General features: G+C 40.4%; 2 protein-coding genes across 2 annotated transcripts in view; both read left to right on the top strand.

Moving 5' to 3' along the window:
* SLC2A13 (solute carrier family 2 member 13) overlaps positions 1-12139 on the top strand; it is a 292776-nt gene that overhangs the window by 194866 nt on the left and 85771 nt on the right. The window lies entirely within an intron of this gene.
* Positions 238-12139, top strand: part of ABCD2 (ATP binding cassette subfamily D member 2) — a 41714-nt gene continuing 29812 nt past the window's right edge. The window contains exons 1-4 of the mRNA XM_069849751.1: positions 238-1187; positions 2533-2713; positions 6928-7049; positions 10030-10198. Of these exons, the coding sequence (XP_069705852.1) occupies positions 288-1187; positions 2533-2713; positions 6928-7049; positions 10030-10198 (1372 nt within the window). The 5' untranslated portion in view covers positions 238-287. The remainder of the gene's footprint in view (positions 1188-2532; positions 2714-6927; positions 7050-10029; positions 10199-12139) is intronic.

Consider the following 12139-nt stretch of genomic DNA (forward strand, 5'->3'; position numbering starts at 1 on the left):
ACCGGCGGCGCAGGGCACCGAGGAGCGGGCGCCGGGGCTCAGCGGTGCAGAGGGCCGGGAATTAAGCGGCGCAGCGGGACCGGGCGCCGCTGCCTCCGCGGGGCCGCCCCGCGCGGCGCAGCCAATGGGGGTCGGCGGGGCGGGCCGCGCGGCGCCGGGCCGCGTTGTGCAACGCGCCGCGCTTTGAAGGCGCCGGGCGGCGGCGGCGGAGGGAGGAGGGCGGCTCGGTCCGCGGCTCCATGCGGAGCCGGGGCGGCCGGGCTCGGCGCTAGGAGCGGCGGGGCGGGATGACCCCGATGCTGCGGGCGGCGGCGCGGCGGGTGCCGTGGGGCAGGGCGGGCGCGGCCAAGAGGGCCGCCTGCCTGCTGGCCGCCGCCTACGGGCTCCGCGTCCTCTACCCCATCGTCCGCCGGCGCGGGGGGCGGCCGGGCGGCCGCGGCGGCTCGCGGGACGACGAAGGGAGCCGCGGCGGAGCCTCCCCGGCCGTCGACGCGGAATTCTTCAAGCAGCTGCTGGAGCTTCGCAAGCTGTTCTTCCCGAAGCTGGTGAGCCCCGAGCTGGGCTTGCTCTGCCTTCACTCGGTCGCCTTGGTTTCCAGGACCTTCCTCTCCATCTACGTGGCCGCCCTCGACGGGAAGATAGTGAAAAGCATCGTGGAAAAACGGCCCCGGAGCTTCGTCTTCAAGCTGATCAAATGGCTGATGATCGCGATCCCGGCCACGTTCGTGAACAGCACCATCCGGTACCTGGAGGGCAAGCTGGCCCTCGCCTTCCGCACGCGCCTGGTGGATCGCGCCTACCAGACCTACTTCGCCGACCAGACCTACTACAGGGTGATCAGCATGGACGGGCGGCTGGCCAACCCCGACCAGTCCCTCACCGAGGACATCATGATGTTCTCGCAGTCCGTGGCGCACCTCTACTCCAACCTCACCAAGCCCATCCTGGACGTGGTGCTCACCTCCTACACCCTGATCCGCACGGCGCGGTCGCGGGGAGCCAACCCCATCGGGCCCACGCTCCTGGCCGGGCTCGTCGTCTACGCCACGGCCCGCGTGCTCAAGGCCTGCTCGCCCAGGTTTGGCAAGCTGGTGGCCGAGGAGGCGCAGAAGAAGGGCTACCTGCGCTTCATGCACTCACGCATCATCGCCAACGTCGAAGAGATTGCCTTTTACCGAGGGCACAAGGTAAGGAAGGTGTTGGGGTCGCTCCTGCAAGGCCAGACCCAAGCCTGCTGCCCTCCCCAAGCAGTTTGAGTCCTTCTCACATTTAAACCCGTTTACAGCTCACGCTCCCCCTCTAACAGGAAAACACTGTCTCGAAGATGGGATCTGGGGGGAGTGGACCGTAGTTCCCTTGTGCTCTGACAGCCTTCCAGTTTGGCAGTTGGATCCAATGCTTTTCTAGAAAACTGATCTCTGCTCTTGCCTTTCCCCCACCCAGTCCGTTCCGCTTAACTCTTCCAGGCTTTTTATTTTCACCGGTGTTCATGAACGATGAGAGATAGCAACTGGGACACACCAGAAAGTCTAGGGGAAATCTCTGTGATAGACAAATAGAGAGCACTACAACCTTTGACACTCTTTTACATAGCTAAGCAAAGATGTAGTCATCAGAGTCTTAAAATAGCTTAAGTACAGTACTTCAGCAGTCACAGTTACATAAACTAATGGCTTGTTTTAACACCACCTTATTAAGGAACTATTCATATTTTTATTAGAAGTGAATTTTGGCTGTAATGCCTTTCAGCCATGATTTGGAAAAATAATAAAAAAAAAAGTTGTTTCATGTACAGTGAAAATGAAAGCTGAAAGTAAGGCTGCAGTGTTACTCTTTTAGTCTAAGTGATGATTATATAATATAAATGGTTTATTTTTGTAGAAGTGACTGTTCTCAAAAGCTGCCTATAGTAAAGTTTTAAGTGCAGGTAAATTAAATGTTTTTTTTTCAGTTCCCAGATTCACTTGCTTGAACTGAATGCATTATATCATATTGACTTGCAGCTGTCTTTGACCTGTTAAACCTCTTGGGATAGTTCTCTCTTCCTTCAGACTGCTGGTAAAAACAAGCAACGCTGCTTTTCAGGGATCAGCTCTGCAGCTTTAACTCGCTGGAGATAATTGATCCCCAAATGCTTTCCAATATGAGGAGTTTCAGTTGCTGTGAAATGCTACAGCTGCAGCTTCGTTAAAAGGACGTGGAATCAATTTTATTCTGTTTGTTAGAATCAGCTGTTGTGACTGCCTTGTATGTTGTTTCTGTATGTATCCGACATGTTAAAAAAGCTGAAAACCTGCCAATGTGCTGTTCAGGGATGATGGTGTAAAGAGGAACCAGGTCCACTGACTTCCGTAAAGTGCTGCACTTCTGCTGTAAGACTGCAGTGTTGTGAAAATAAAGTATCACGCAACAGATGTGACACAAAAGTCATGGTTCTGGGTACCCAAGTATTTCATGCATGTTATCGAATGTACCTTGTATGACATCTGCATCTTTCTTGCATTGTATAAGTGTTTTATTTTTTCACTATAGGTAGAAATGAAACAGCTGCAGAAAAGCTACAAGGATTTGGCAGATCAAATGAATCTCATTTTATCTAAACGTTTATGGTACATCATGATAGAGCAGTTCCTGATGAAGTATGTCTGGAGCAGCTGTGGTATGATTATGGTCGCTGTGCCCATCATCACCGCAACAGGTTTTGCAGATGGAGGTAATATAATTTTTTACTTAATTTCTAAATGTTTCTTTAAATTTATGTCCTCAGAAAACTGTACTTGCCCTGAATGCTATTCGTATTAATTTATTGTTCTGACTTTATTACAACATCTGTGTCTTGTGTGTACCCTTCAAGCATAGCAGGTTAGCTGAGGAAAGAGCAATACAAACTATTCAACTTTGAATGTGAGCCTAATAAACAGCATGAATTCAGGACTTGGAGGATTCTGGTGTCGTATGATGTTATAGTGATAATTGAAGTTCTTATACACTAGCCACTGTTGGGATGGCAGTCTGGTTTTTGTAGCCTCTCCTGCTACTTCACAAAATAATACTATTAAGTTTCCAAGACTGCTTATCTCCTCTATCGATAAATTGTAGTGTAATTATAAGTAATTATTCTTCTGTGTGTTGACCTGTTAGGAACCACTGTTTTCCTCTGACTCCCTGGGAGAAAAGCAGGTGAAATTCAGATTCCAGGGTTGGATGGTTCCATTTTTGACATCCTATCACAACTTTCCAGGAAGTGAAAGAGTCTCGAGTAGTGTTGCTATTGTAAATGCTATAAAAAACGAGAAAGATAAGGAGGGATAATGAAAAACAAGTGGGGAAGTTTGCCTCAACAGGTTTCCTTGTGTACAATTAGAAACATAAAATATATTACAAATTCTGTGTAATTCTTTAAGCACAGATCTTACAATGTCTGTGGAAGGTTCAGTTCTGAGGCTGGTATGCTTAATCAGGAATGAGTGAATTCCGTGCAGGTCTCAGTAATTGTTTCAAATCGGGGCTGTCTAACTGGACAAGCTTTGTTCGCCTTGGTTCATGTGGGTACATGGCTGGATGTTCAGCTGTCTGAGCTGCTGCCCATCACAGGGCTTGGGAGGGCTTTATATCATGACAATGTGATCCTGCATCTGTCTGCATCCTGGTAGCAGCTTCCAAAATATCAGGAAGTCCTATTCCAAACAAAAGAGTTTGTACAAAGCCACTTGACCCCACAGTGGAGGTTATCAGCACGACAGAAAAAGCGATGGAAGTCTTTCTGCTAAGATGGGAATGAGTGCAGTCAAGAAAAAGATCTTTTAAATGCACATTGTAAATATCTCTCTGGTATTACAGCATGGATTAAAACACCCCTCATATTCATGCTAAACTAAATAACGTTCCCATTACTCATGAGTATTCTTTTGAGAAATACTTTTCAAATGTGGAAGAAAAGAAAGATGCAGAGATGACTTGTCTTGTAAAGCAGAAGAGTATTTGCCAAACCCAACATAAAACGTTAAAGCATGGGGCCTATTGTGGAGGCCTGGGGCATATCGTAATGATGGATCACAAATATAATACTGACAAATCGATAATGCCAAGACCAGTTCAAAATACAGGTACAACAGGTACTCGTAGAGTCAAGCAGACCTAAACATCCCATTGCCTGCTTGGGAAAATTGTGCTTTGTGCCTCAGCAGGTCAGGTGCAAGTTTGTTTTTATCTGAAGGAACAGATAGTGGATTTATTACTTTCAGATAAATCACCAGAATCGGAGATATGCAGAAAACCGATACCACGAGCAGACCTGAGACTAAAGGTCTAAAGCGAGAAGTTTTATACGATTCTTTGGGGTGGAGGGAAGTAAAAAAATCCTGCAACAAAAAGAAAAAAAATATTTTCTATGATGACCATAGTTCTGACTGAAATTTGTTAATTCTTTTACATATTTCAGGGAAGAAATTAACTGGGAAAGCCAAGATTCCCATTTGATAACATTTCTCATTATCTTTTTATTAAATGATTGGTGTTTCAAATGTCATTTCTCATCAGTTTCTGGAAAGTAACTGGTTTTGGAAGCAAGACTTTGATTTCTGTAGATGCAAAGAACCCTTTTTTTTTTTTAATTTATAAAGCAAATATGACTATGAATTACATAAACGAAGATGAAAAGAGAAATGTTAGATTCTGTGTGAAACGGAGACAGCCTGTCTGTCCCATTACAGCGCGGCACCTCTTCAAACGCAAGAGGCTAGCTCTGTGAAAAATGGTTTTGACAAAAAGTTTAAGAAAAGTAATCTTGGTAGCTTAGACCTGTAATATAAAAGCTTGTGTTTTGGAATGGCAAAATGCTCCTAAATTCTATATAATTTTAACTTTTCAAGTAACCCTACAAGTATGCTTAAAATGACTGCTGCGGTGGTTTGTAGACATGAGCCAGCCTGGGTGCTGGGAGCAGCTGTCAGTAAATTCCGAATTTACATATGGGAGGAATACAGCAGTAGTGCATTTAACCCAGATCTGATTCCTGAATGCTTTAATTTTAGTGGTTCTACATAGCATGGACTGCATGAGCTATAATCCCAATAAGATCAGCAAAAATCTCTGAGAAGTAAGAAACAGATTTCCATTTAGTTTTTTTCTAATGAATTAATTGAATTCTGTCTGTCCCCTAAGTTTATGCTTCTTGTAGTGTAGATGACTTTAAAATAAGTGAGAACTACAAGAGGAAGCCCTTTGCAAGAGGTTTTGTTTTCATTTGTGTGTGTTTGTTGTTTTTTTTGTTTGTTTGTTTGTTTTAAAAGTATGTATCGGGTGGTTAGGTTACATACAGTGAGTTGACAGCATATTGATGATAAATCTTCAAAACTTTTAGCTTAAATTATGCATCTCAATTAATTAAAATTGTTATTAAAAACATCTGAGGCCAGAAAGAGTAACATATAGATGGGGGGTGTGTGTATATATATATACACGCAAAATTTTAATTATTTTTTTTTCCTAAATTATCCATAGTGTATTTCAGTGATTCAGATGTAATTACGTATGGATACTTCTGTGTAAATGAAAACAAAACATTTAGATTTAGCTAATAAAGATGGAAAGATACACCTGGCTTTGGTACTGGATGTAGGTTTCTAGACAATAGATATCTAGAAGTGGATGTTTTCAAGGAGTTGAGACAATTATCAAGTAAAAAATATTGTTTGCTATACTTTTGCATTGCTTGACTTGGCTAAGAAAATCCACAGTTGCATCACACCTGCAGGGAATTCCTCCTAGATTTTCTTTAGCATAGTAATTGCCAACACCACAGAGGGTGTTAATAATTGTTGCTAATATAGGAGTTGCCACAGCTATTACCCTACCTAGGTCGATGCGTAGCAGCAACTCAGTATAAAAAAGAAATTTTAGAAAAAATTTACAAACCTAAGGGAAGAAATATATCCAGACTCTGTTCTGCAACAGATGTAACCAATATGTAAAGATTATATATAAGTTATGTTCCGAAAACCCTTGACTCTTCTAAATCTGCTATGTGAAAAATCTTGAAGAGTGGTTTACTACATGTTGTTGTCTTCTTTTTTATGGATGCAACTATTAGCACTGAAACAAAATACACTTCTTTTTACATCTTGATTTTGTCAAAAAGCAAACATTGCATGTTGAGTATGCTGTATAAGTCTGTAGATCACATGGTAGCAAGAGTATATGTAGACATATTAAATGTAAACATATTTGTTTCTCACGTGTATTCTGTCATTTCTGCTGTTTTCTCCTTGCCTGTTGCTGCTGACGTGCTGTTGTGAGACAACTCCTTTCTTTGGAGTAAGAGTTTTCTTGCTAATAGGATGCGATATCATAAACAAAGCATCACAACTTTGTTCTGGTGTCAGGTAAAGAGAGAAATAGCGTTGTAAGAGAGAGGTTTCCTGCTTAAACAATGACTCTGGTAATAAAAGAGCTTATTGCTTTCTTATAGCAATATAATCATGTTGCCAAATTTCCATCAAATGAATGTTTTCTTTTATGAGAATTTAGTAAATAAGTAAGGCTGAAAATGAATATTGCAAAAGTAGTAAAAATGCTATTAGAAATTTGTTTCAGGTCATTGCTTAGGTTTCACTTTATCATATTTTGAACAAACTAGGTTCAATAATGATATATTAAAAGGAAATTTATCTATTTAGACAGATAGTATAAAATAATAGAATGTTTTGCAAAAAAAAGATGAATTCCTTATACTCCAACTTATTCTTCGTTACCAAGCTATCTGTGCTAGTTACGTTCATTAATTGTTTTCAGAAGGTTGTCTTTGTATTGTTAATTTCTTCTTAATTTGAAAGCTGCTCTGTAGTGGCTCACATTCCAATCATAGTTTAATTTGTAGAGATAATTTTCAGAAGAATATTTTAACAGAAAACTTTTTTTTACTTTTAGAACAGGAAGATGGCCAGAAACAGGCAATGGTTAGTGAAAGAACGGAAGCTTTTACTACATCACGAAACCTGCTGATCTCTGGCGCGGATGCTATTGAAAGGATTATGTCCTCATACAAAGAGGTACTGTACATCAGTCATACACAAAACAGAAAAGAAAAAAATAAATCAGAATTTACGTTTTATATAAAATGTAAAAACTTATGCAATTTTTAAAGGCAAATTTTATTGCATCTAAATCCAGGAAGATCTTTGAACCGATAGTTTGATCTTTAGAGTTTAGTCCACGAAGAGTCTAAAGTGCACAGCTGACAGTATGGTGCAACATGTAAATGTCGTTTCTGATACCTGTGTTCGGGTGCCATCAGAGAGCAGTAGAAGTTCCTAGAACGGGAGTGACAAAGGTTCAAATTCTGCCTCTCTTTGGAGCATGAATTTAGCTTGCCTGTCTCCAATATAGTGACAATTCCAACAGAAGAGCCCCATCTTTTGTATAAGATACAAATAGAACTGAATACTTATTTCCTGGCCACCTGAACTGTAGAGCTCTTTTCAGTATCTTGTAAACCTGTTAAATTGTAAGCAGTTTTGCAGGAAAAAATCCACCTTGGAACAGCAAATAGTCTAGAAGTATAGGATGTTAATCTGGAAGATCAGAAATGTTGTTTCGGGTCCTTACCTAAATTTCAGTAACAATGAGCTTTTACTTTTGGTCTTTCTTGGGGATTTCTCTAGTTGCTGGCTGTTAAGCAAAATAAAAATGAAGTGACACTGTTGTTCACCTCAACATTTCCTTCTGAATGTTGATTCTGTGTTTAATTGTTTTTGGCTCATCCCTTTGGTGAGGACACCTTTTCCCAGTTCAGTGCAAGGAGGCATTAGCATTAGCTAGGCAGCTAATCGAAGACTATGGATTCAGTTACTTGGAATCCAGTTGTAACAGCTACAGCTTTGTAAATTGTTGGAGGAGGGGTAGTTTGGCACCTTCAGATATGAACTCTGACAAAGCCAGAGTCTGGTTTTTTTTTTTTTCAGAAGGAGTTCTTCTAATGGACTGGTATTTTGATCTGTGCACCGTTAACTGTTCCCCTGCTTGGCTTCTGCTCTAAAGATACTGCCAGATAACCTGTTTATACACTGATGTAATTTCTGGTTTATTTTCAACGTTTAAGTAATTTATGTAATGCACATGGGGACTTAAAACATTGTGGGTTTAGTTCTGAGAAATAAAAATACCCACAAAGTAGTAGGAACAACTAAACAAACTCACTTTTGTTATAATGTGGTGAGATTTTAATCCAGACCACATGAGATCAAAGACTAGTTCTGTGAATTCTCATCTTAATTTTACATTTATACTTCTCTTTGAGAGACACTGCAGTACTTAAACTACATTATCATTCCCATTTCATGATTCAGGCAGTTTCCAAAGAAGGACAGTGTACTTCAATCCACTTCAAGTGGCAGCGAAGTTCCAGTTCTTGCTCACTTGGTCCACCAGAGCAGTCTCCTTCTAGTCAACGTAATTTAGCATGCAGATGAGATGGACTCAACTTTTCTTTGCAGATCAATAGTTTAGATGATGGTATTTTGTGGTTTTACAAGATGAGTTTGTATGGTCATGGTTCAGAGACTTAGTACAAGTTGCGTTTCTTCTGGGGCGCAGTTGGTACAAGTTTCGTTCATCACATGCAGGATTCTCTCTATCAAATGCCGCTGTCTACTCCATGTGGAGTGCTCAGTCCTGGCATGAAGCTCCTTTTGAAACTGCTGAAAGACTCTTATATGGAGAATGAAGTTACAGCTCCTATGTGCTGCCTACTGCCTCAAGTGCCGTTAGCCCAATACATTTTGCAGCTGTTAATATGATTACCAGTTGTGCAGAACAATGTTCAGCTGATGGAGTTGAAACCTGGAGTGATTACTCTTTTTAAACTGAGTTTTTTTTAATGTTGTGTGCTCGTTAACCTCCAGTGGAGTTTTGGCCATGTGGCCAGAAATACCACTCACTTCTGAATCTGACACAGATAGTGAAATTTAAAGAGGATTTTATATTGGAATTATGTACACCCATATCAGGAGAACTCGGTTACAGGGTGTATGTGTTTAACCACAGCAAGCTAATGATTTTATAATCTTGAACTCATTTTCTTGCTATTCTATTCTTGCTCTCTGCATTTAGTATGAGATTTCACCCTTTTAAACCCATCTTAATACATTTATGATAAGATTCTTTCCTGCCAGCAGATGGAGGCAGTTCTTTGGGAGCTCTTGATGGTGTAGCTGTTGAGAAATAGGAACAACAACTTTCATATTGTATCGTGTGTGTATATATATATATATAAAACATTCATATACAGCAACCTATCAAGTCCAGAGATCTGTTGTTTCTGTCTTTACTAGGTGGAAATTGTGACAAAAGGGCCAAAAAAAAAAAAAGCAGGAAACCTTTTAAGAGACCTCATTAAAAATGTCCAGTTCTAATCCAAGGTCTCAGATTTAGCTCTGTTAGTCTAAGATGTAGTTGACAGAAGAGCAATTTCTTTTTTGTAGTGTATTTTAGATTAGGATGCTGCTTTTTTTTTTACCTAGGAAAGCACACCTTTCTCACAGGAGGTTTCAGGAATACAAGGAAGTAAATATAAATAATTATATGTGCTTATTTTTCTCACTCCTGTGTACCTTTATTTTGTTGGCAAATGCAGAGATTTTGTTCTTCTTTTGTGTGATAGGCTCTATTTTCCAATGTGCTAATAATTATTCTCTGCCAACTGAAGGCTCTACTGATCCATGGAAAAGAGCGGTCCCTGCAACCTTGTTATTTACTGGAGCTATCATAGGTTACATTGGCTGAAATCCGTCCCCCTCAAACTTCCTCTGTCTGCTGGCTGGTAGGAGCTGCGGATAGCATATGAGTTAGCACAGAATCTGAAGGAAGAAAAATTAATGGGTGTCAAAAGATATATCATTAGTCCTTCCAGAGTAAAGTTTGAGAAACCCTAACTCAGAATATCTGGGAAGGTTTTTCGTGGATCTTTGGCCAAACGTTTCATTTATGGAATCTGAGAATTGCAACTGAAATGAAGCATTTGTTATTTCTCAGGTTACTGAGCTAGCAGGCTACACTGCCCGTGTCTACAACATGTTTTCAGTCTTTGATGAGGTGAGAAGAGGCGTCTACAAAAGAACTGCTGTTATTCAAGGGTCTGAAAACAACAGCAAGAATGAAGATAAGGTAGAATTACACATTGATGGGCCCTTAGAAATCAAAGGTAATTCGTATTTGTTTGTATTGCCTTGTGTGTGGGAACAGAGGTTTTGTTTCTAGAAACAAACCAGCCTCTCGGCCTTAATACCTCAGAGACCATGTTGCCTTCCATTTTACCCTCATGCTGTTTTGTAACTCTGTGCTTATGCAGTGCTTCACTAATACATAAAGTTTCTCAAATGTTTTTTGCGAAAACTTTGAATTAAAAAGGCATTTTAACTATACGATTATTGGTTGTGGCGATGGCATTTTTGTTCTTACACAGACAGTGCCCTCTTTTCTCAGACATTTAATATTTTTCAGAAAACGGAGACTGTAACATTTTCATCTTCAAACACTGCAGTATTTTGTTTGAGGTAGGAGGGAAAAACAGATTGTTTCAGTAGTTTTTAACAAAAATACTACTATTTTTTCAGCGACTAAAAATCTGTCTGTGCTCATTTGTAATTTAGTGGGAGTGTTTAGCTGAAAACGGGCTGACAACTTTACCCTTCCCCTTACCTCCCAAATAATCTGATTAATATATTCTTTCTCCCTCCTTTCCCACTCCTGTATCTTTCTGGTGCCACTGTCCTTCTGTCTTCACCCTCCCAGAGCATTTTCTGTTTACATTCATTTCTTACTGTCCTCCCTTATGTGCCACTTCTCTTCCTTTTGCATTCAGCTTCTCTCTGAGGTACTTATTGGCAGCTTTTGCAATGGGCTTTTCCCAATTGCCCCAGCAGACCCCTTCTACTTCTCTCCTCTGTGGTGTTGAAAAGCCTTATTCCCTCCCTTTTGCCTCTGGAAACTTAAACCTCTGTAGGGTTGAAGGCACTACAGTGCAGTTGATGAAATAACTTCTTTCAGCAATTTCAACTGTGCTGCACTTCAGCAGAGATTTCTCAAAGGTCCTCTGACAAGGTTATTCATAACAAATACTCTGATGCAGCAAGGTGGATAGCTGTGGAAAGAGCTGATATCTTAATCTTGTAGAACTTGATAATATTTGGCTGACAGAAGAAATGGCATTTTATAACTGTTGTATTCTGTAATGTACAAGAGAAAAGGGTTGTAGTTCCTGGAGTAACAAAGCAATTCTGGGGCTCTTTTTAGAAAACTGTGCTTTAAAAACAAACCCAAACATAATTCAGATATTGAAAGCGTGCTGTTTGTGTTCCTCTTAGGTCTAGTACACTTATACCCTACTCCTTTTTTTGCTGTAGCCCTTTCCCAAGATTTGATTCCACTACAGTAGCACATTTCATGCAGCCTGAATTCCTCCTAAGTCCCAGTGACTAGCATTCACTCCTGAGTGGTTGTAGGCTCTCAGAGGCAGCCAGCCAATACCGAACATTGTGCACAAGGACTTAAGTAGCATGTAGGCCAGATGAATCTAGGCCACAAGCTCCACACTTTTTATGACAAGTCCCATTGTAATGCTGATTTTCCTCCTTTTTTTTTTTGGTCTTGGTACTTCCGAAATCCCTTCAGAGTGGATTTGTATGTGGAGAAAAGTACACACATTCGCATATGTGTATGGGTCTGCATTGTTAGAAAAGAAAAATCTTAATATTCAGCTTCCAGAAAGGCTCTTTGAACACATACTACTTATTTCCTTTTGAATCATCCAGTATAAGTGTATGTAACTGAGAGATGTCTGTTTTGTGCCATGCATTTACTGTTGTCAATAAGAGCACTGTGAAAATATGAAAATTCTTAGAATATTTTTAATGCATAATAAAATTACCATATACATAGTGAATCTAATAATTCAGAATTTCAAAGTCAAAATAGGATTTTATACATCTTGTACAAATACTGTCAAATTGTATTTCTGATTACATATGAATATGCTTTAGAAGTATGCTGAAGTTGCAATCAAACACTGCAAAGTTAGGGAATGAGAATTAAGTTTACTTAACACTTATTTAACTTACTATTTTTTATCATACATTTATTTTAA

This window comes from Phaenicophaeus curvirostris, chromosome 1 (genome assembly GCF_032191515.1).
Source record: "Phaenicophaeus curvirostris isolate KB17595 chromosome 1, BPBGC_Pcur_1.0, whole genome shotgun sequence".
Lineage (NCBI taxonomy): Eukaryota > Metazoa > Chordata > Aves > Cuculiformes > Cuculidae > Phaenicophaeus > Phaenicophaeus curvirostris.